General features: G+C 53.9%; 5 protein-coding genes across 5 annotated transcripts in view; 2 read left to right on the forward strand and 3 right to left on the reverse strand.

Annotated features, from left to right (window-relative positions):
• MONBRDRAFT_39066 (uncharacterized protein) overlaps positions 1 to 973 on the forward strand; it is a gene marked incomplete at its 5' end in the record, with an annotated part of 3,749 nt that extends 2,776 nt beyond the window's left edge. Inside the window, 2 exons of the mRNA XM_001750185.1 lie at positions 47 to 222; positions 339 to 973. Of these exons, the coding sequence (XP_001750237.1) occupies positions 47 to 222; positions 339 to 643 (481 nt within the window). The 3' untranslated portion in view covers positions 644 to 973. The remainder of the gene's footprint in view (positions 1 to 46; positions 223 to 338) is intronic.
• A 105-nt stretch (positions 974 to 1,078) lies between these two features.
• Positions 1,079 to 4,423, reverse strand: MONBRDRAFT_29749 (uncharacterized protein; the record flags this gene model as incomplete). The annotated part of the gene is made up of 14 exons (XM_001750230.1): positions 1,079 to 1,126; positions 1,201 to 1,288; positions 1,384 to 1,834; positions 1,933 to 2,036; positions 2,118 to 2,193; positions 2,350 to 2,650; positions 2,810 to 2,966; positions 3,083 to 3,114; positions 3,237 to 3,455; positions 3,589 to 3,668; positions 3,762 to 3,846; positions 3,977 to 4,029; positions 4,128 to 4,266; positions 4,370 to 4,423. The coding sequence occupies 14 exons, from the start codon at positions 4,421 to 4,423 to the stop codon at positions 1,079 to 1,081; spliced, it is 1,887 nt and encodes a 628-aa protein (XP_001750282.1).
• A 2,706-nt stretch (positions 4,424 to 7,129) lies between these two features.
• MONBRDRAFT_34480 (uncharacterized protein) lies at positions 7,130 to 10,902 on the reverse strand (the record flags this gene model as incomplete). Its single annotated transcript, XM_001750231.1, has 13 exons — positions 7,130 to 7,144; positions 7,296 to 7,518; positions 7,606 to 7,686; positions 7,804 to 7,898; positions 8,000 to 8,219; positions 8,310 to 8,764; positions 8,933 to 9,440; positions 9,554 to 9,701; positions 9,798 to 10,053; positions 10,178 to 10,256; positions 10,373 to 10,474; positions 10,555 to 10,683; positions 10,816 to 10,902. The coding sequence occupies 12 exons, from the start codon at positions 10,900 to 10,902 to the stop codon at positions 7,354 to 7,356; spliced, it is 2,325 nt and encodes a 774-aa protein (XP_001750283.1). The 3' UTR covers positions 7,130 to 7,144; positions 7,296 to 7,353.
• Positions 10,903 to 11,960: 1,058 nt separating this feature from the next.
• MONBRDRAFT_29751 (uncharacterized protein) lies at positions 11,961 to 14,564 on the forward strand (the record flags this gene model as incomplete). Its single annotated transcript, XM_001750186.1, has 13 exons — positions 11,961 to 12,086; positions 12,183 to 12,280; positions 12,379 to 12,459; positions 12,630 to 12,745; positions 12,837 to 12,907; positions 13,016 to 13,121; positions 13,206 to 13,272; positions 13,381 to 13,546; positions 13,627 to 13,754; positions 13,827 to 13,981; positions 14,071 to 14,114; positions 14,207 to 14,278; positions 14,364 to 14,564. 13 exons carry the CDS (start codon positions 11,961 to 11,963, stop codon positions 14,562 to 14,564), a joined length of 1,431 nt encoding a protein of 476 aa, XP_001750238.1.
• A 677-nt stretch (positions 14,565 to 15,241) lies between these two features.
• On the reverse strand, positions 15,242 to 20,794 carry MONBRDRAFT_12356 (uncharacterized protein; the record flags this gene model as incomplete). Its single annotated transcript, XM_001750232.1, has 9 exons — positions 15,242 to 15,433; positions 15,528 to 16,278; positions 16,370 to 16,718; positions 18,019 to 18,222; positions 18,842 to 18,976; positions 19,089 to 19,726; positions 19,832 to 19,961; positions 20,036 to 20,270; positions 20,663 to 20,794. 9 exons carry the CDS (start codon positions 20,792 to 20,794, stop codon positions 15,242 to 15,244), a joined length of 2,766 nt encoding a protein of 921 aa, XP_001750284.1.
• Between the last annotated feature and the right edge of the window lie 199 nt (positions 20,795 to 20,993).

Raw genomic sequence — 20,993 nt, forward strand, 5'->3', positions numbered from 1 at the left:
TACAACTCGCGGGCAGCCTGGTCGATGACTCTTTCTCCTTACACAGCTTGGGAACCGTCCGCAGCGGACCGGGTGCTTCGTCTGAGGTGCCGATCATGCCCACGCATGACGACGACCATCTGAGCCCCCGTGGCCCCACCTCCACAACGTCGATGCAACAACCCCCAATCATGCCTACCGCTGCCTCGCCCGACACCACCGCCAGTGCTCCCCCCGCCTTGGGTAAGCCATCTTCCCGCTCGCACCTCGTCCTCTTCGACTCTGCCGTTGATCGGCTTGGTCCAGATCACAATTATACCCACCGCCACTCGCTGAACAACATTTTCTCGTGCCTGCAGCGACTGCACCAAAGGACATGCCTGCACCGGCTGCCAGCAAGGCGCCAGGTGCCTCAGCTGACGAGGAGAAGCGTCAGCGAGAGTTGCTGGAACAGCGCGAGCGGGAGATGCTGGAGCAGGCTCGCCAAGAGAAGGAAGCACGTGAAGCCGAAGAGAAGCGCCAACAGGAGAGCCAAGCCAAAAAGGACGAACTGACGGTGCGGATTTTTACACCAGCAATCGCCATGTCCCTGGATCATTCTATTTGCGTCTCGCAAACCACCTTTGCTATCTCACATCGGGATGTGGATGTCTTTGCCCGCTGATGTCGTAGAACAACCTGGAGACGCTTCGCAAAGAGGCGGCCGGGATCGAGTCCCAAATTGCCTCGGCACCAAACCCCATTCTCAAAAAACGTTTTCAAGCCTCGCTTACCAAAAAGCAGGATGAGATTGTTGCTGCCCAGGCCAAGCTCGATGCGCTGTCCTCGTAAACGTGGATGCTTGTGGCAAAGGTCTTTATGCGAGCAAGCGTTGAAACGGAGCAATCTTACCCTAAACAAGCACATTTGGATACAGATAGATAGAGAGCGCTACCCATGCCTGTGATGGGTAATTTGAGACTGGGGCGATCCATGGCATTGGTCGCAGGAAAAAAAAATCGAGTAGACCAGTTTGATGAATTTTCAAGAAGAGCTAGATACCGCACCAACACGAGAAAGGACTAGCCAATACCATTCTGAAAAGGCAAGGCAGAGGCGCCTACTCATCCATGCTGTCAAGTTGGAATCCCGACTCAGGTACCCGTTGCTGCGATGCAGATTCAAAAGTGAGTTGTTGCTTTTCCAACGGAGACATGTAATAACACTCCGTGCACTCCGTACCTGCTGCTTCATGCACGCTTGCAACCATGCCGGAGTGACAAAGACCAAGTTTGCGTTGTCTTGCCGTGCCGCGTCAAAATCGGCATTCCTATCATGGCCGAGCCAGGTGTTGACGTCAATGGGCCGGTCGGCTACCACCTCCCCCCTCCACCCAACAGAACAAACACCCAAGCCGTGCCTTACCAGCTCTGCGGCGATACCACGTGCGTGACGTTGTCAGACATGTAATCTTCCACAGTGGCGTTGAGGGCGTACACCAGGCGCTTTGCTGCGCGAAAGGATTGGTTATCGTCAAACCCATAGAGCAAGATGCGCAGTCCCGTCAAGGCATCCGGCAGAGTCTCCATGACTGATTTAGAGACGGAAGTTGTCGTAGCTGATCGCGGTAAGCTTGGAGCCGGCGCTGCAGCCGCCGTGTTCGCACGCGCAGGCGGGGCAGCTGTGGCGGAGGCACTCGTGCTTGCTTCGGGCTCGGACTCTGGCTCCGTGTCCGCCTCAAAAGCATCCACTTGAGCCGTGACATCCATCGCGCCTTTGGGGGCTTTGCTTTGAGGAGGCGCCACCGATGCCCCGGCTTGACCGGGAGGTTGTGCTACGGCCGACGCACCACTGATCCCTGCACCAGGATCAAAATCTACAACAATTGCAATCATTTGCTTGAGGGAGCGCGCAATCTAAAACAAACCCTTGGCATTCTAGGCTTGGGAGTCTTCTTCAAGTCCTGTGATTTACCGTCATCTGAAGCGTCATCATCGCCATGAACCGCGTCTTCTTCTTCTTCGGCAGAGTCATCGGGGTCCCCACCCTGAAGGGCTTGATCAGAGGGATACATAAAACTACAGGGAGCCAGGCAGCACATGCCTGTCAGCCATGGAAGACCAGAACAGGAGCTTCCGTCGATGCCTTAAGCAACGCACCGATACTCTTGAACGCGTCGCTTGGCTCGATCACAACTTTCAAGCCAATCTTTGGACACGATAATACCACCATCACCTAAACAGGTAGATCACCATAATTGCCAAAAGCGACCCATACAACACCATCACGCAACAATCAAAAGCGCGTGAGACCGCGCACGTTGGAATATAAACACTAACATGGATTAAAAACACCAAAAAAAAATAAAAAATAAAAAAATCAGGAACATACGACGGGCTTGTGTGTTTTTGGGGGTCTGCTCAAAAGCCGATATGGAATGGGTGCAGCGTGAATCCCACTGCGCGGCATACTGTGCACCCATCCCCAGGGCCAAGTCTCGTAATTGGCCACGCCGTGGGTTTTGGTAGCCGCTCAGCGTGAAGCGCACACCCTTGAGAATGTCGCGGTATGGGGGTGGCGCAGTAGGAGCCGGCTTGCTTCGCTTGGGTGGTGGTGCGGCCGCTGAAGGCTTGGGCGCAGTACGTTGCGGTGTGGAGGCAGCAGGGGGTGTCCTTGAGACAGCCGTGGAGACCTGTGGCGCAGAGCGTGCGCCAGGTGATGACGAGGTGCTGGCAGGCGGAGCAGCTGCGGGCCGATTTCTAGATGCATTGGACGTGGATGCGGTTGGCGTGCTTGCGCCAGTACCGGTTACTGGCAGTGAAGCGCGCGAAGGTGCGGTCGAGGTGGTCACCCAACTGCTGGTTGTTGGTTGCTGAGGGATGGTTGTCGGCAGGCTGTGAGCTGCATGTTCAGCAGCCTCGCGCACTCGACGTTCCTCAGCCGCCTGTTGCCGCGCCTCCGCGGCCAAGCGGGCATTCTCCGCCGCCTCACTCAGTGCACGGTCCGCCCTGGTGCACACAAAGACACACCATGAGATTATGATGATGATGATGAGCCAAAAATAAAAAAGAAGGACAGGCATCTGAATGGTCAACATCTGCGATGGATGAATATTCTTTCTTACTTGCTTGAGGAAGCAGTCAAGCTGCGCATGCGCTGAACAAAGGCAAGACATGGGGTGTGCAATGCAAAAGCCAGTGAAGCGATGCCGGCTCATTTGTTTTAACGAAACGAGAAGTGCCAAGGAATGAGATGAATGCAAAAGCGCTCAAAGGTACCTCAATCGAGTTGGGAGGTGAAGTGGTGGATGGCTGGGACTTGAGCTTGAACATGCCAAAGGTGCCCTCACGCTTCAGGGTTGGTTTGGTGGGGGTGGTTGTGGCAGAGGCGGGCTTGCTGGGTGCCTTGGGCGAAGCGCTTGCGGCAGGAGAAGCGGCCGTGGCGGCAGAGGCACCAGCCTCATGTACCCGCACAAAAGTCAGACCAAAAGGTTCTGTCTGTGTCACAAGGCAAGGACATGGCAAGGGGCGGGATCAGACCGGTAACAGTTGCGAGGAGCAAGAGACGCGGGCGCGGGGGAGGGTGAGGGGAACGGGCAGAGCAAACCCAGGGGCAATGCGTCCAACCAACCTTGTTGTAAGGTTGCTTGCAGACCAGGCGTAGCTGGTCCCAGCGCTGCTGGCGCGCCTGCTGGTTGATTTTAGATTGACCTGTCCAAAGGGGGTAATTGGGAAACAAGTGCAATCACAATCATCGGCAGGTTTTCAAAGCGAGGAGGAACAAGCAAGGTCAAGGGATCGCACCAAAAAAGAGAACATTTTGTAATTGGGATGCATCCCAGCTTTTAGAAGCACTGGGTGGCAACACGAGTTCTACGGGACACAAATTCTATCCAAAAGGCACGACAACGGTTTGGATGACGTGCCAAAGGGTCAGACAAGAGGCGAGGCTTTGAGGAAGCGAGGGGTTTCAAGAAAAGAGGTTTCAAGAGGAGGGGTTTCAACAGGCGGCGGCTCACCGCCCACGTCGAGTCGGAGGCTCCAGAGTTGCGCACTTTGACCTCCAACATGGCTAGCCACACAGACACGATGCCACATGCTGGGTTGAGCAGAGACCATCACGCAGAACCTCTGACACAAGCAGCGGCCGTGAAGTCTTCGAGTACCGACCAGAGCCATAGTTGCCCACGTCCAAGGTTTCGATAACAACAGCTCGGTCCAATTGAAGCTCAACCCAATTGGTGACCCCAGCCAACCCCTTCCATACCCGACCGGGATCGCTATCCAGGACATGTTCGGGCGGGAATCCCTACATGTGCACACATCGTCAGCTGACTCGTCCCTCCACACTGTGAACAACAGGTCACCGCCGCTTTGCACACACGCACACACACGCACACACACGCACACACCTGTGCCGAGGGACTGGCGTTGATGACATGCTGCACCTTGACGCCCCCTGCCATGCCAACGATCACGCGTAGCACAGATCACGACGTCGCAATCTCCAGTGTGTGGCACAGTCTCCAGCAGCTGCATCAGCACACCAGCACAGCACAGGTATCCGCACAACTGGTTCTGTGACCGGCTGCAGTCGATCTCGCGACCCGACAGACGGCGCTCGGCTCGGGCTCGTGTGTGTGCTTGCGAGACACGCTCGCTGGAGCCTAATGTAGAAAACGAAGATAAGTCAGTAACGGTCTACACAGTCCATCTCTCATTTTACTAACAGTTCTTCAATAACTAGAATTTTGTCTGCAAAAGCTCATATTCATGTATCTTGTTCCAACACGTTCGAGTGCTTAAGTTGGACCCATAATGCTGACAATCATTCTCGTTTCGAACATATGTTGCATATTACTGTTCACCGACTTTGCTTGTATCCGGATGATGCAATTATGTCGTAATGGAGCTTGCCCCTTGTTGGTGCCGCACCGCGCGACGTTGAGGCGCCAGCAGTGGGTTGTCCTTCATAGAGGTCTTAAGCGTGCTTGAATGGGGTGGGACCTTTGGGTTTTTCGCATTCCTGTAGCAGCGTACATATGTCGCTCTGTGTTTGATCGTTGTGTCAAACGTCTCGCTCGATTAGATTCGCTTGACAAGCAGAGGCTAGATTTGCTTCCGCACCCGCCACGCGTCGCCCCTGTGCCACGTTACACCGTATTCGTCATACAAAGTATGGTAAATAGCCCAACTAAACAACGAAGAAACGTGTCCATCTCGTTCCGTTCAAGGTTCCGGTATTGACATCTGTACGCCAAAACCAGATGCAAACCCACCCCACTGCGACACTCAGCCCCACTGCAGTTGGTTTGCGGTCGTCGTCAACTTCAATAGAGCGAGACGGTTGGGATGGGTTTGCGTGTAGACGGCGTGTCTATCCATTGTCCTTAGATAACAGATGTGATTGCCTGCACCAACCCGACCCTGTGAAGAGACTCTCAATTTCGACATGAGCCGAAACTGGCGGATGCTGACTTTGCACTGGCAGCCGCATAACCTTGTGGAAGGGCCTCACGCCAGCAAGAACGGGTCTGATACCAACAAATGAAAGCAAGGGCGTTCCTTCTCGCGAAGTAGCTTACTCGAGCCGCCCACTTGGTCGCAGAATGCAAGCAAAAGTCTTCCAACCCCGATACTTACCTACTTTGCTTTGCACAATGACTCATTTGGACAAATCCATCGCAACTGTCCCCGGCTGTCTCAGCCCCTTCCATTCACTTGCCTCGAGCCATGCGTGGTTCAAGAGTCATACGGATAAGAGGACACAACACTTGTAACCTTCCACCCAAAATCTGCAATGAATAGGCACATGCAACATGGGGCCTGTGGGTCTTGCCCTGACCACCCTCACCACCCGAAATATCTTTTATTCACCCTGCAGCCGACGCCGCGGACAGACATTTTCTTTTATTCACCGTGAACACAACTTACTTGCGTTCTCCCTCGCAGCTCAAGTCTAGCCATCACTGCCTTCATACATCTTGACACAAGCCTCCGACCGTCTACCATCACACGCCAGTATGTGGCCGCAACCCGGCAACCCTCTAGTACGAGGCATGTCAGCATCCCACAAAACCTCTTCCCCAAAGTCATGGAGCATTCGAATCAAGCAGCCGCGGCGCGCATCCTCCATGCTGGCGCGTGGAATAGAGCGTCGTCTCTTGAACCTCGACCCAAACAGCCCCTCGGGGGGTCAACAGCACCAAGCAACAGCTTTTGATCTGTTTGTTGAACTCAAGTACAATGCTGATGCTCGCAAGGTTTGTACCGCCACTTCCAATAATCACTCCTCGCCGACCTCTGCAGACAAATTGCACACGTGCTCATATCAAAATTGTATACGCTAATTGCTACGCATGCAGCACCCGGGCATTGAGCCACCTTACCTGCGCTGGCAGCAGATGCTCAAGGCAGAACGCCGACCTTATGAACACTTAGCCGAACAGCTTGCACATGGCCACAGCGTTTTGCGTCCCTCGACAACACGCAGCTCCATCGGCGGCTCGTCCTACGACTTGGTCAAACACTTGCTGCCAAGCCCAGCCTGCTCACATCCAAGCAATATGATGCAAATGTCGCTTGCAGTCCCGGTCACCCCATCATGTGGGCCCGATGCTGGTCAATTGTCCCCAAACCACACAGCATCAGAAGCACCTTGTCTCAACAATGATGGACTTACAACTCAGAGCCTGGCCAATTCCAACCTCAATGATGCCATGAAATGGTGCCCACCCGCAAAACTTGCCGGGCCAGATATCGAATCCTCTTCCAGCATTGGCTCGCCTGAATTGGACATGGAGCCATTTTGGTTAACACCGCTATGCGAGGAATCAATTGACCTCTTCTGGTCGGAGCGATGCTCAACCCCATCTTCACCGACTTCATCTGAGATGCTTTCCCTGTCAGCCACCATCGCCACACAGCCAGCCACATGTCAGGAGGTTCCAGCGCCATGGTCAGGATTCGCCCGACGAGTTCAGGCTGCTGCATCACCGCGTCCTGCCATTACTTGCCTGCCCCACTTGACTGCCACTGAGGTTCAACGCTGCCTCTTACATCTTTATTAATTTACAACCTACTGCAGCAATGAGCACATTGCGCCCCTTTGCCCATAGTCTCAGTACCCCTGCTGGCTGCGCCAAGCATTGTTGTGTGTATGTTTATTGCCATTTTTTTTTTTTTTTTTGGTGTGTGTGTGTGTGTGTTTCTCGCGTGTGACTCTGGGTTGCCCATTTTATGCCGATTCCCACGGGAAGAATCGAATCGCCGTCAACGATTCAAAGCCTAATCCTACAAATTTGATTGTGGGGACAAGCAGTAAGAAGAGAGCTTGGGTTGAGACCGCAAATATCAATTTGAATGTGTTGAATTCGGCATTGGGCCGTCAGGTCCGTTAGGCAGCCACGTAACCAATAACCGCAATGGTGATGTAGTGAGCGGTACCGGGGGTAGATTCGCTGTCACAAAATACGGCATCAAACGTGCCGTCGTCCTTGAGCGGGATAATCTGCGTGCCGTGCCAATGGCCATAATACCACCGAGAGCCGGCAGTACCACCCTAAAACGGAACAAACAAATGGTAAGAATGGTGAGCCAACTCATAGAAGAGCCGTGCGTGGCGGCGCCATTGCACGCCACAACTGACATCGTGAGAGATTTGCACGTCATTAAAATACACGTTGGAGTCGTGAATGCCATTTCGAATGATGGAGGCGGTGTGCGTAGCCTACGCAAGGCATGAACGAAGCCCAAAGGTCAGGAGTAACCAAGCGTTTTCCAGCCACAATTTGATCTTCAGGCAAACATGTATTCTTCTTAGTTCTGGCTGCAAAGCAGTACGCACGTCACGTCCAAATGTGTGGACAACATGATCTGAGCTACTCGTATGCTCATGCGTGTAAATGGTTGTGATCAAGGCCTTGGCATTTGTAGGCACGCCTGCATGCCATACCCAAAAAAGGCAGCATCCGAGGGATGAACAGTGAGAAGCGAGCGAGTAACGAAAGAATTTCGGCCAGCTTGAAGGAGATGGAACGCACCAGAGCCAGCCGGTGGCGAAATGCCGGTCGTGACCGTGCGGGCTGTGGGGGCAAACTTCATGGTGCGTGCCGCAGAGGTAGGAAGATAAATGATGTTGGTAAACGGGGCAGAGGGGATGTAGCCAAACACCTGGAGTGTCAAATACACGGTCGGATTGTCACTGTTGGCGCCCATACCAGCATCCACCTTGATAGTACCATCTCCCAGTGAGCCCGTCATCTACAGCGTTTTTGTGGCCAAATGTCCGCAATAAGCCGACTTGTCAGACTCTGATGACAGGAGAAACAGATGCAAGGTTCAAGCACGCACCAAAAATGTACTCCAGCCGTAGTGGGCGCTGGCGACAGATGAATCACCTTCGTTGGTGGTGACAGCGTCGCCCCAATACTGCAAGGCACTCGTGTAAGGGGCATTATCCCAGTTGTTGGGCATATTGCTCGTGTCACGGCCAAATGCCATATTAAAGTGATCATCGCGATTTGAAACAAACATGGAGGAGGCAGTCAAGACGCCGGCGACGCCGGTGGCTGGGATGTGACTAGGCTTGAGGTCATACTTCGAAAAGCCGCGATTGGACGTCTGCCGCAGATTGTGCACTTGATTGACGCTTAGCAGCGTAGACTCGCCGGCGCCCGTCAAATAGCCGTAGATGTACACTGTGAGAGAATTCACGCCTCGCGTCAACCCACTCACGCCACCCTTGATGGTGCGTCCGGCGAGTGGGATGATTGTGGTTCCCACAGCCATGCCATCGCCCTGGGCACCTAAAAGCATCGAAAATCGGCAACCCATCAGCGCCATCCCGCCCAACTCGCAAAAACTTAGAGACGGTCAAATAAAAGCAAAGAACCGGCGCCGAGCACTGCATTTCCCAAAGAGCAAGCCTGAACAGGGCACAAGTATCTACAAAAACTTCACATGGTGTGACTCACCTCCATTATCGCCGTTCTGTGTTTGCAAAATGTCGTTGAGATAAGTGTTGGCGTTGTACACGTCGTTGTCATAGTTGGAACAAGGAACGTCGTTGTCACGACCCAGGGAATAGACACAATGATCATTGCCCAAGGAATTGTACATGGAGAGCGAGGCCAAAACGGCCACGGCATCGGTCGGAATGACCGTCGGTACATCCTGCTCGAGCTTCTCGCAGTTGGACTCAAAGTCAAACAGCATCCGCTCAGGACGATCCAAAAAGCGCACAAAGAGGCCGTAGCAGGAGTCGGCGTTGGGATCGATCGTAAAATTACCCGAGGGGCAACGACATTCATAAGAGCCTTCCAAGTTAACGCATGTGGCCATGTCTGGACAGGGGGCACCGGCAGCACATTCATCCGAGTCTGCGCAAACCAGGGCATCACCGCTCACTGGCACCCATTCTGCAAACTCGTTGCAAACATAAGTGGCGGAACGCTCTGGCGAGTAGTTCTCTGCGCATGTCACCTATGGGCAAGCACCAATGAAATGTTCATCCGCTCATGTGTAGTGCGAGTGTGAAGCAAGGGCATCGCCCTGATGGCCGCATGATGGCAGGACAGAGGATGGCCAGGACGAACCAGACAAGTCCCGTCAAAGCTCCTGTTGGTACAGGTGCTCGCTGCAAGGTGTGCGATGACAGGGCCACTAGCCGAGCACCCGCCGTGAACGAAAGTGGGCACGCAACGGTTCAAGTCGGCATCAAAGACGAGTCCTTGCGAAAAACAGCTAGAACGGGGAGGCAGTTGGTAAGTATGAGTGAATGAGAAGCATGTCAAACCTGACTTGCGCTTCGTACTTCCAGCTATCAGCAGACATCCTTACTTGAGAATACTGTCAGCGTTGGCATTGAAGGTGGCGCTGGAAATTGTGCCGTTGAGAAGAGACATGTTGCCATAAACGTATGTGAGCTCGTGGTCAAGAAGCAGGGCCATTTCCTCGAGAATATCATCCAAGTTGTCGGCCAGGGCAGCCTTGGTAACAAGCGTAGCAACTAGGTCAGCAATTTCGCTCCTGTAAGCGGCGAATGCCGTCGTGTTGACCAGGATCTGGCGTGCCTCGGCTGCGGCTTGTGCCGTGGCTGACCGCCCAGATTCATCGCGGCGAACGGTGGAAAAACGCAGGTGAAGTCGAGATTGAGCCGTGCTGCTCGAGGGAACGTAAATCAAGCGGCATCAATACTTGCAACGAGGCACCAATAATACCTGTGCCAACCTCGTTGGCGTAGTCGCGCATGGAATCCACGGCACTAGCCAGGGCCAGGCTGACCTCGTCCGCATCCGCCTATGGGCCGGCAGAGAATGACGATCAGACACGGACCAGGCATGGTTCATGCCAGCATCCAGGCAGCGAGGTGCCACGCGACCTCAAGTGGGCGCAGTGAAGAGTTGGGCATGTACCTTTTGATTGAGCTGCAGGTCTGTCGCGTTGGCGAGCTGGCTCACGTCTTGGGCCACGGCAGAAATGCTGGCGTTGAGTGTCGCACGCGTGGCACCAAGCTCCTATGTGAGACCAAAGGTCAGAGTTGGGTCATGAGAACCAAAGACAAAGCGGGATCGGCACCTTTGCAAAAGAATTGAACCTGTTGCAGATCTGCGCAGGTCTGGTTGAGAGCGGCGATGGTCGCATGGGCATCAGAGAGAGATGCTTGCATGCTGGCGATGACGGTCAGAAGATCCAGCGTGTTTGTGCCTTGTTCGATGAGAACGCTCTACGAGAGGACATGTTGATGCCAGGTTGCCAGGTAAAAACAAGCACAACGAGGGAATGAGAAAAGCGGCGAGACAGCCAAGGAAAGGTCCAGCACGACACGGGCGGGTTCGCCGGGCCACTAATAATGAACCTTGGAAGAATTAAGCACAAAGATGAGGTTGCCATTCTCAACTGTGACGGAAGGAGCTTCATCAGCTGCGGCAGCCAACGGCACCATGCCAACCCCTGAAAGCGCTAGAAGAAGCAAGCATGCTAGTCCAACGCCACGCCAACTCGTGACGCATCTCATCGCTGTTGTAGCACCGCTGCCGGCGGTGACGGCGCCAGCAGCGGTGGCCCTCGCGGCTCGCGACCTCATCACACAGGTGAAAATGGGAAAAACACGCAACCCCGACGAAACAACATAAACTGACGTTTATCTGCATTAACTATGCTATTGTATGTTAATGTATCTACATCTTCTCGACGTTCTAGTGCATCTTTCTTCTAGAGTGGTTTTCAAGGCTGAAGCAGGTCGCGTTTTTGTAGCACTTATACAGGCTTTTGCAGTTTTCTTGTATTTTGTTAATATAACATGCTTGAACAAATGCATACATGTTTGACCTTTTTGATTTTTGCACTCTGACCAAGGCGTGGGTGTCGTGTGATGTATTTTACTTTTTGCGGAAACAGGATGCTTGGTGTTTCAAAAAGAAGTATTTTACTTTGTAAAGCTTTGATGGTAGTTGCGGATGCTGGAGCCCTTCGGCGCTCTCGGGCCACGGCCCATGCCCAGGTAGCTGCAGGCTGCTTTCGCTGTGCCTCTCTTCTGCACCAGTCTCTGTCTCTGTCTCTGTCGTACCTCGCTCATTCAGTTTCTGACTTTGCTTTGGGGTAATATCGCTTGGACGATCACAAAGTTTATTTTTGCCTTTACCACCACTCTTGCTTCTGGATATTGATGATCAAGATCCGTCATTGGGGAGCTGCGCAACGTGATCAAGGCCTGTTGGGTCTGTGTCCTGGTGCTGAGCAACGACGTGGACGTGCAGGTCCCGACTGGTGATTGAAATCTGTTTTCACTGTATTTTTCGGACTGAACCCTAGCCCTTTCCATCGGCTCTCTCCGCTCTGCCGCCCTATATCCTCGTCGGCCCTGGCCTGCCAATAGTTCAACGCTTGGCGGTCGCACGATTCTCAAGTTCTGTTCCCGGAACCGGGAACACGATCAGCAAAATTGCTCAATCTTCATCCCGCTGGGCACCCGCCGCGGCGGCCTGGCATCACATCAACGCCATGACCGAGTATGCCCAAGTGCAGTTTGACAACCTACGCTTAAACGCTTCCGCTGACAAGGGATCCACCGCTCGCTATGGCGCCATTGTGGAGACCGTTCGCGGCCTGATTCCCGAATCGCGCGTCGTATGTACTTTCAATATCCCACACCGGCACTGCAAACAACCCGAGCTTTGCCCACCGCTCTGCGAACCATCATTCACGACCGTTCTTGTCTCGCAGTGCAAGTTGTTCTGCAAGGGCAGCAAATGCAAGCACTGCGACTACCATGCCCACGCCCACAACCCTCTCAACGCCTTTCGAGGCGTCAACTCCACCTGGTATCTCTTGCGCCTGGCCTCTAGCCCTCTACTCTTCTGCCGTCGGCTGATGTCCTCGCAACAATGTCTAAAGCACGACCATCGCATTGAATCCATAGGGTCACCGAGAATCTTCTGGCCATGTCGCGCCCGCTGCAGGGGGCCATTGACGCATATCACTTGCCCAAAAAGTTTGCCGAGTAAGCGCACGCGCACGTAAATATGACTATCCGTCTTCTCTGTCCGTCTTGTCGGCATATCTTATCTGCCAATCCATGCCAGTGTCAGTGTCGGTGATCCGCTCCTTGAGGGGGTGTTCAGCAAACACCTCTGTGTATCCACACCTCACTGCCCTTTTGGTGCATGATAGGGCTGGCATCACCATGGTTTTGAATCTACAGGAACCCTTTGAACATTCACACTGTGGCGCGGGGGTCAACCGCCATGGCTTCAGCTACAGCTTTGAGTCTTTCCAACAGCAAGGCGGTACGTGGCGCCACATTGCGCGCCAGTTGGGCCTCAAAAGCCCTCACCCTAAAGCATGTCTGAATCAATCTCCCTCCGCTTCGTCTTGCAGTTACCGTCTGCAACTGTGCTTGGGTCGATTTCGGCTCGCCTCCCATGGAACGGGCCCTCGATATCGTCAAGGTCGGCTCTTTAAAGTGCCTACTTAACCTCACTTTCACCCGCGTTTGCCCTGGCCCAACCATCCCATCTACGCTCATCAACGCTTGCTCCGGTCTCGGCTTTTGGCAGATTATGGCATCAGTCATCCAGGAGGGTGGCAAGATTGCAGTGCACTGCCATGCTGGCCGAGGCCGCACGGGCTTGATCATTGCTGCCTATCTCATTTTCCACAACGGTCAGCCCACACTACCAAGCATCATTTGATGCCTTTGGCGTTGCCATTTTGACCGGTCCCAACCGTGGACCCGCTTTGCCATAGACTACACCGCTGCCAAAGCAATTCGCCTTGTTCGCTCTCAGAGACCCAAGACCATTCAGACCCGCAAGTGAGCATAGGCGACCTTCATATGCTGCATTGGCCCGGCTTGCCAAGCGCTCGACTTGATCCACCCTGTCACCGCTTGAGTCACCTTGCACCTGCTCTCGCGCGATAGCCAAGTCAAGTTTCTTGAAGAATTTGACATGTATCTCCATCCTCGCCGCGCTGTTTATCACCACGTGCCGGATGAAACGGAGCAACTCACGCTGCGCGAGGCTTTGGAACGCGAGCGCACTTGGCTCGTGGGGCAAAACGTGGATATTTACCGCTATCGCAGCTTGGTGCGTTGCCCTTGCCTTCTCCTTCGTCCGTTGTCTCGCTCGTCAAGATTCCCCGCTCCGCCTGACAATATGTGCAACAGATGGTAGACAAGGTTTGCACACTACTTCAGCAACATGCTTTGGTCAAGCCACAGGATGTTTGTGACGCTCTCATGCTCACACCTCGACATGGAAATGAGGGCTTGAACGAAGTGTTGGCAGACATGACGTAAGTTTTGGTCACTGATTGACCTTGGTTGGCTTCCAAATTCCCACTCAAACAGCCCCCGTCTTGTACTAGATCAAAGGTCAACAAACACGAGTGGGATGAATTGGAGCAATTTGATGCTCTTGCTCTCGCCGCCTTGCTGCTCGGCTGGCTGCGCCAACTTCGCGAGCCCGCCATGACTCCGCTTGAAGTGCAAAGCGTTGTGCGTGGCGAGCCCTTGGACCCAGGTCAGAGAACCACCCATCGAGCTTTTGCCCTCCCGATTGCTAGGCGACAAGGGTCAGCCGACACACTCATTTTTATTTGGTTGTGATAGCCGTACTGGAGCTCCTGGTCTGCTTTAAACCTCTACTCTCGCAGGTACGATGGTTGGCCAACAAGACTCGACCTCACTTGCCTGCCCAAACCCTGCGCGCTTTCTGATTGCGTGGCCTGGTATTTTGTTGCAACAGCTTCGTGCCAGTGGTAGCCAAGAAGAGGACTTGCTTGCTGCCACGACCATGTTGGCGTTTGCATTGATTCGGGTCAGTATGCACTCCTTTTTGGCATTGCCGGGGCGTCAACCATTGAGTGTCACTAGCTTGACCGTACCTTCCTATGGTTTTGCAGCCGGATGGCCACCAGGCACCACCTCCAGCTCCTGCCGAATTGCAGACAGAGGGCTCGGCATCCCCGCAAGCTGAGGCGAAGCGGACTGAGGGGGAAGATGCAGTTGGTCAACTCGTGACCTGGCTGCTCGATGCTCAACCCTGCACCCTTGCCAGCCTACGGCTCGAGCATAAGCCAGAGCAGAGCCAGCCTCAAGTATAAGCTCAAATCGTAATTGCAGGACGATCTCAAGTCTAAAATACGCTCCCCCGCGATTACAGCAAAGGACGGCCTTGTAACAGTCGCACATCCCACGAGTGTGGGCAACAACATTGGAGAGAATAAAAGTCTCATCTTTTAATTCGAATTTGAAACAGACAAAAGTTATATCTGTCAAGCTGGCTGCGTCACAGGCTTTTCTGTGCGCACAAGGCTGTCCGATTGCGTTCTGACAAAACAATCAAGCAAGAACAGACTAGAGTACACTGTGAGGGATTTGTCCAGATCTTGTGCTCAGCAGTGCTCATGAACGCTCAGCGTTACTCTCTCGCACTCGTTGCTCAAGGCGGTGAACTAGCGTGGGGCGAAGCTCCATGAGCTTCCGGTTCAGACCCTCTATGCCATCAAGTGACAACACTGCACACATTGTAACCCGACCTCGCCGGCTCAGTACGCGGGCCAGCTTTATTCGACTAGGGGACCAACGCCGATCGCACAGGCAACCATCAGTGAATATTTAACGGAAGCAGACGACTGCAAGCACAAAGTCAGCAGCGCAAACACAAACAACTTGTGTCAGGCCGAGTATCCTCTAACTTTAATGTGAAGAACACAGGTGTGCCCGTCTCCGAGGCAATCTGTAAAATCTGATGAAGATTATCATCCAGTGCCCCTGCCAATCACGCTCGAAATGAAAAAATGATGAAAGACAACTGCACCACAACTCGACATGCGTGCACTGCCCGCACAAACAGACCTGGAACGTTGGTTCGCTGCTGGTCGGGTGCAACCAGAAGCAGCTTGACTTTTCCCAACGCCAACTTGCGATGGCACTCGTTGGCCCCAAGTACCAAGCGTCTTCGCGCCTTGGCCTGCATTCAAGCAACAGCGTGCGCCTGGTGAATGAGCAGAGTGGTATGGGTGCCCTATGTTTGAGGCCATGATGCAAAAATTGGGAATGCTCACATTCATCGGATTCTTCTCAACAGCACGATTATAGAACCGCATGCTGTCTTTGAGCAACTGTTTGACGGTCTCATCGACCTCGGGGTCTAAAGCATGATCACAATATCTAGTTTGCAGAGGATTGAGAGATGAAAAGAAACCAAACCACAGCGCGATGCGAAGGCACGACAGGCAACGGCCATGATGTGAACAAACGCGTTTGCAGAGGAGAGCAGACACGCACTCTCGGAAGTTATTACTAAATAGGCGGGGTGCACGGTTAGGAAAGAAGTTGGACTCAAGGGCAGGCATCGTTCTTGCAGACGTTGGCGATGTGAGCTTCCGTTGAGGTGGCTCTGATTTGCTCTCGTCCAAGGTCAATGAGGTGGACACTGCGGCCGTTAATGAAGATAAGGCCTCTGGGTCGTCCACACCTTTGACCGTGGATGGTTCAGAGCTGTGCGACTTGCCTTCCCCCTCGGGACTCGGCGATGACGGCGGATCGGCTGGTATCTGTGCTCTTGACTCGGGCATAATACTACCGCTTGAAGATGCGCCCGTAACGTTTTCGTCGTGAGCTCGACGGCGGGCCGTCTGCTCCTCCTTCATGAGTTGGCGCATTTGACTGGGCTTCTTCTCCTTGCGCACGGCACGCTCCTGTGGTGCGTGTCCAATGAGAGCCGTGGATGCCCGTAGTTGTAGAAGCACGTTCAAACACAGACATACCTTGCCACGACGTCGGGTTGGTGCGGTGGCATCCAGCTGATTGACCCTGGACGCGATTGCAAATGACGTGAGTTCGCGAAGCGTTGTTTCACAGAGTGTGTGTGTGTGTGTGTGTGTGTTTGGATTGCCCGACGCACCTCGCGCCCAGTGGGCTTTGCTGGTTGGCTGGATTGCCATTGGCACCGGGACGCTTCTTGCCGCCTGTGATACCTCGCTGAGATGATGTCTTTTTGCCACTCTGCTCGAGCGCTTTGCTGCGCTGCGCCTGATCAATGAGCAGACCAAAATCGAGCATAGTCGAAGGGCCCGGTGCTTCAGCATCGTCGGACGCCGAAGTGTCAGACGCATCGAGCCTTGAGAGATGTGATGCAGCGGCTGGAGACGGCGTCAGGGCAGCTGAAGCTGCCAAGTTGGCCCGCTCTTTGGCCCGTTGTTTGGCCCCCTCCAATTTTGCCGCCTTCTTGCGTCGACGATTTGCCTTGATCGCTGCAGGCACAGCATGAGCTAGGTCTGACACAGACAGACATAGAACAAGGCGACATCGCAGCAGCACGTACCAGAGGCAGTTTTGGGCGCATCCTCTGCGCGTGGCTGGCGGCCTGGACGCCCTGGAGGACGCTTGGCATGCTCATCTCGTTTCACCCTTGCTGGCTGTTGGAGAACCTTTGACCAGGAGAGGCCTGATGCCAGTCGGGGCTCGCCTGCTTCTGGAGCCGGCTTGATCCCCCGCGACGGCTGAGGTTGAGGTACTGCTTCATGCCGCTGCGACCAGTGCAAGCATTGTCGACCCAAATCAGATGCGCCCTCTCGACATGCATTCAACACCAAGACAGCCAGCCAGTCAACCCGCTCCACACACGCCACAGACCTGCAAGATCCGCCGCGGCTGCGCCCAGCCTTGCGTGGCCATGATGGCTCTCTCGTTTCGTTCTCTTCTTGATGACAATGAATGGTATGCAGACAATTTCTTGTCTTGTGTCTTGATTTTTCGTGTTTTTTTTTCATTTTTTTTTTTTTTTTTTTTTTTTTTTTTTTTTTTCTTCTCTGTCCGTCGTTCCTCCTTTTTCTCCTTCTGCTCCTGCTTCTTGTTCTTCTTGTTCTTTTTCGGATCCAATCACAATACGAAGATGATAATATTATGGGCGAATTTCCTCCTTTGGGTGCTGCAATGGGCTGACGCGACAGTTGGAGAGAAAAAAAGATATCCTGATATCCTCAAGAGGAGATGATGTTTACACATGACCTCACAATACTTCAAATTGTACAGCAAGCTGTGACTTTCGCTCGCGCTGAATTTCGTTTGTTGGAGGGGTCGCGTCACGGCTCCTATGCATCAACTAGGTATTTTCGATTCACAATGATTATCATCCTCTCAGGGCCAGATAAGAAGAACGAGCAGGCAGCCGATTGTGTGTTTCACGCCAAGGAGGCCATCGACACTCTGACGTCTTTCGGAACTCGCGCTGCGCAATTCCGCAATCGCGCACGGTCCATACTCATATCACAGGCATTCTATACACGGAACAAGAAGGTCTGCCAAGGGCACACATATTCTAACGCGGGCCTTTGATTCGGGGGATCTGGGTATCAACGAAGGCGCTTTCAAAGCGGGCCGGCACAAGCAGCATCAAAATTCGATCGCAAGCGATGCGCGAGCACCAGCATCACACCGTTGGTCCAGCCAAACCCTGCGTGTGTTGACACAAAATGAAGGTGATACAGCTACAGTGGTTTGTCCAGCCGACCGCGGGCGGACAAGGTGCTGGATAATGGTGCAACAACGCACCTGCTTGAGGAACATATTCACCGCCAGATCCTGATTGTCCTGGATGGAAGGCATTGTACTTTTCGAACATGGCAGTCGAGGAGACCCAACCTTGATAATTGGAGCGCAGCCATCGACAGGCTAGCGTGGTGGCCAGCGACTTTGCAAAAGGCGTATTTACCCGATCCAGTCCTTCAATCAGCATGAGCTGCACAGGCGCCCACGCTGATGGAGAATCCCACTGCTCAGGCAAAAACATCAGCTGTGAGGCGGGGAAAACGTCAGATGGACGGCAAGCACGATGGTGTCGGACGTGACCAACCTGCTGCGATGTGTTCAAGGGCGTAGTGACGACACCCCCGATTTCAACCAGCGAGCTTGCCAGCGCGGTGGCTGATGCGTTCAGGATCGTCTATGCGTGTTGTCCAAACGGCAATTCAAGAGTGGGTTTGGGCAGCCAAAGGCTTGGTGGTGCGAGCCTGCCAGATGGCTACCAGAAGAGCAGCACGCAAATACTCGAGGGCATACTCGAGGGCATACGAGCAAACGCACCGTGTTGCCGGTGATGTTAGCCCACAGAGGAATAAAGGCGGCAGCTGAGAGTCGATCGGAAATTTGAGTGCCCTTTGGCAACAACAAATCATGCCAGCAGCCACACGTGGCGTTGTACATGGTATCCATCATGCCCGCAGCCCGTGCGTCAGCTGCCGATCGATACACGGAAGCATTTGTCCAGCCCACTACCAAACGGTGGTGCAATTACCAGAGGGTCGGTGTCCGACGTCAATACATAACCTGGACACAACGGACGGGAAGAAAAACACAGGGCGCGGCTGCAACCTACCGCGATCAGCAATGGTGGCCAGGTGCCGATCCACGATGACCATGATGGCGTTGAGGTCGGCCGGCACGACGTGACTCGTACGAATGGTTTCCATGCGCATCGGGTCGGCAAACCACCGAGACGAAAAGTCCCAGCCTGCAACAAACAACATGGTCATGCAACAACGGCGGTCCAAAGCAGGGGGTTGAACAAGACGCGATTCGCCATGTTATCTGCAGCTACAATCAGCCACAATGGGGACACGAACCGGTCTCAGCGCCTGTGGCAACGTCGCGGTAAAGTTGTTCGCGGGTCGCCTTGTCAGATGCGTTCTGAGCGAGATTGACGTCCTCAAGGTAAGATTCGGGACGCGGCAGGGTGGTGTTGGCAAAATAGCGGGTCAGAAAATGGGTTTGGCCGCTGGCGCCCGATACTGAAACTGTGTGACTGTAGTTGGAGCAAGCCGCCACTGTGGACAAGGTTGAGCAGGCCGGCAGGGTCCAAAAATCTCGTTCCATCGCAAGCAAAGGTGCGGCAAGACGCAAAAAATCGGTGTCGGGATTCGCTTCATCCAGAAGCATGACCATGGGGGTGAGCAGCGGGGGCTGGCTTCGTGTATGATAGTACACTCGCATGCCGTTGGGGACAAAGCCAAATTGCTGAAGGACAGTCAAGAAATTGCGCACGACATTCTGAGCGCTCTGATACATGCCCGAGAGGACAAGGCCACGGAGAATAAAGTAGGTGTCCCAGTAGTATTGCTCACGAAAGCGGCCACCGGGCACGATAAAGGGGTAGGGCAATGCTAAGAGCGTGTGTCGTTCCTGAGTAGCATTGATGCTGGGGTCTGTCTTGCGGCCCAGCTTGTTCCAGATGGCATGGACGCCTGACGCCCAGTTGGCAAGTCTAAAATACGTCATGGAGTGGGGTGCAAAGGTTCAATCAACGAAACGGCTCAGGAAAAAGGTGATGGGTGAGCAGACCGGAGGATTGTCAAACGGCAGGACTGACTTGGCGTCTCTAATCTGGCCATAAAACGGCAATGTTTCCGGCCAGTCGGCAGGCGAATGTGGCAAGAGGTCGATGCCTGCTTGGTCAAAGTTGTCGTCAACAAACTGCTTCAACTCGGCCATGGAATAACCTGGGAGGGTAGCATGCACATCAGCAGACGACGGATGGGGCCTCGTGCAACCTGAGGCTGGCGGGCGCACGCACCGTCGCCAAGTTCTTGAAAGGCCTTGAGGACGTCTTCTGGACTACACCACCCAATCAAAGCAATATGAACGCGGGCTAGTTTGGGCTGCTCAAAGCCTGAACACACCAGGGCAAGCCGGTAAGGATTGCGGGCCAAACGATCAAGGGTGACATACTCGCGCAGCAAAGGTCGGTCAACAAAGGTCTTGCTGTCGTTGTAGAGCCCATTCATTTGAACAGCATTGAGCAAGGGACCCTGACAAAAGACTGTGCATGCGCGACCATATCTAAATAGCGTCAAAGCTCGAATCCCAGCGGGCAGAGAGAGCGAGTGGTCAGCAAGGTCCAAGCCCAATAAAGTGTCGGTCCTCCATGAGGAGGGGGCTTGCTCGTCAGAGGGATACGCACGGGTTGCCCTGGTGGTCACGATGGCGACGCCAATGGTCGCGGTTGGGCACAACGATGGCCACGACCAGAGCTAGCATGCTGATGAATATCAGGCCCGTTGTGACCGGGTTGGCCTTGACCAACAGGACAAACTATTGATCCGGTCCGGTCCGGTCCCGCAGCCAATGAGGTCGATGATGAGCAAGGCAAACAAACCGCAACCGTGAGGGCCTGATCCACTCGAGACACCAAAACACGCACCCGTTTCAGCAATGACTGTCGATGGCGCAGCTGGTGCAGATGGGTCTCGTGCACGGCATCCTCAACCTCCTCCGCATCCTGCTGGATCAGCGCCCGCGCCTCAACCCGGCGTTCCTCCGCCTCGGTGGCCATCCTGTGTGTGTGTGTGTGTGTGTGTGTGTGTGTGTGTGTGTGTGTGTGTGTGTGTGTGTGTGTGTTTGTGATGTAAACTATTGCGCATGTTAAGCAATCTGCCTTCTCTTTCTCTCTGTTTTTTTTTTTTGTGTGTTTCCTCTGTCTCTGTCTCTGTCTCTCTCTCCGCGCCCTCCCTTCTCATGCTTTCTGACTCACT

This window comes from Monosiga brevicollis, genomic scaffold (assembly GCF_000002865.3).
Source record: "Monosiga brevicollis MX1 MONBRscaffold_38 genomic scaffold, whole genome shotgun sequence".
NCBI lineage: Eukaryota > Choanoflagellata > Craspedida > Salpingoecidae > Monosiga > Monosiga brevicollis.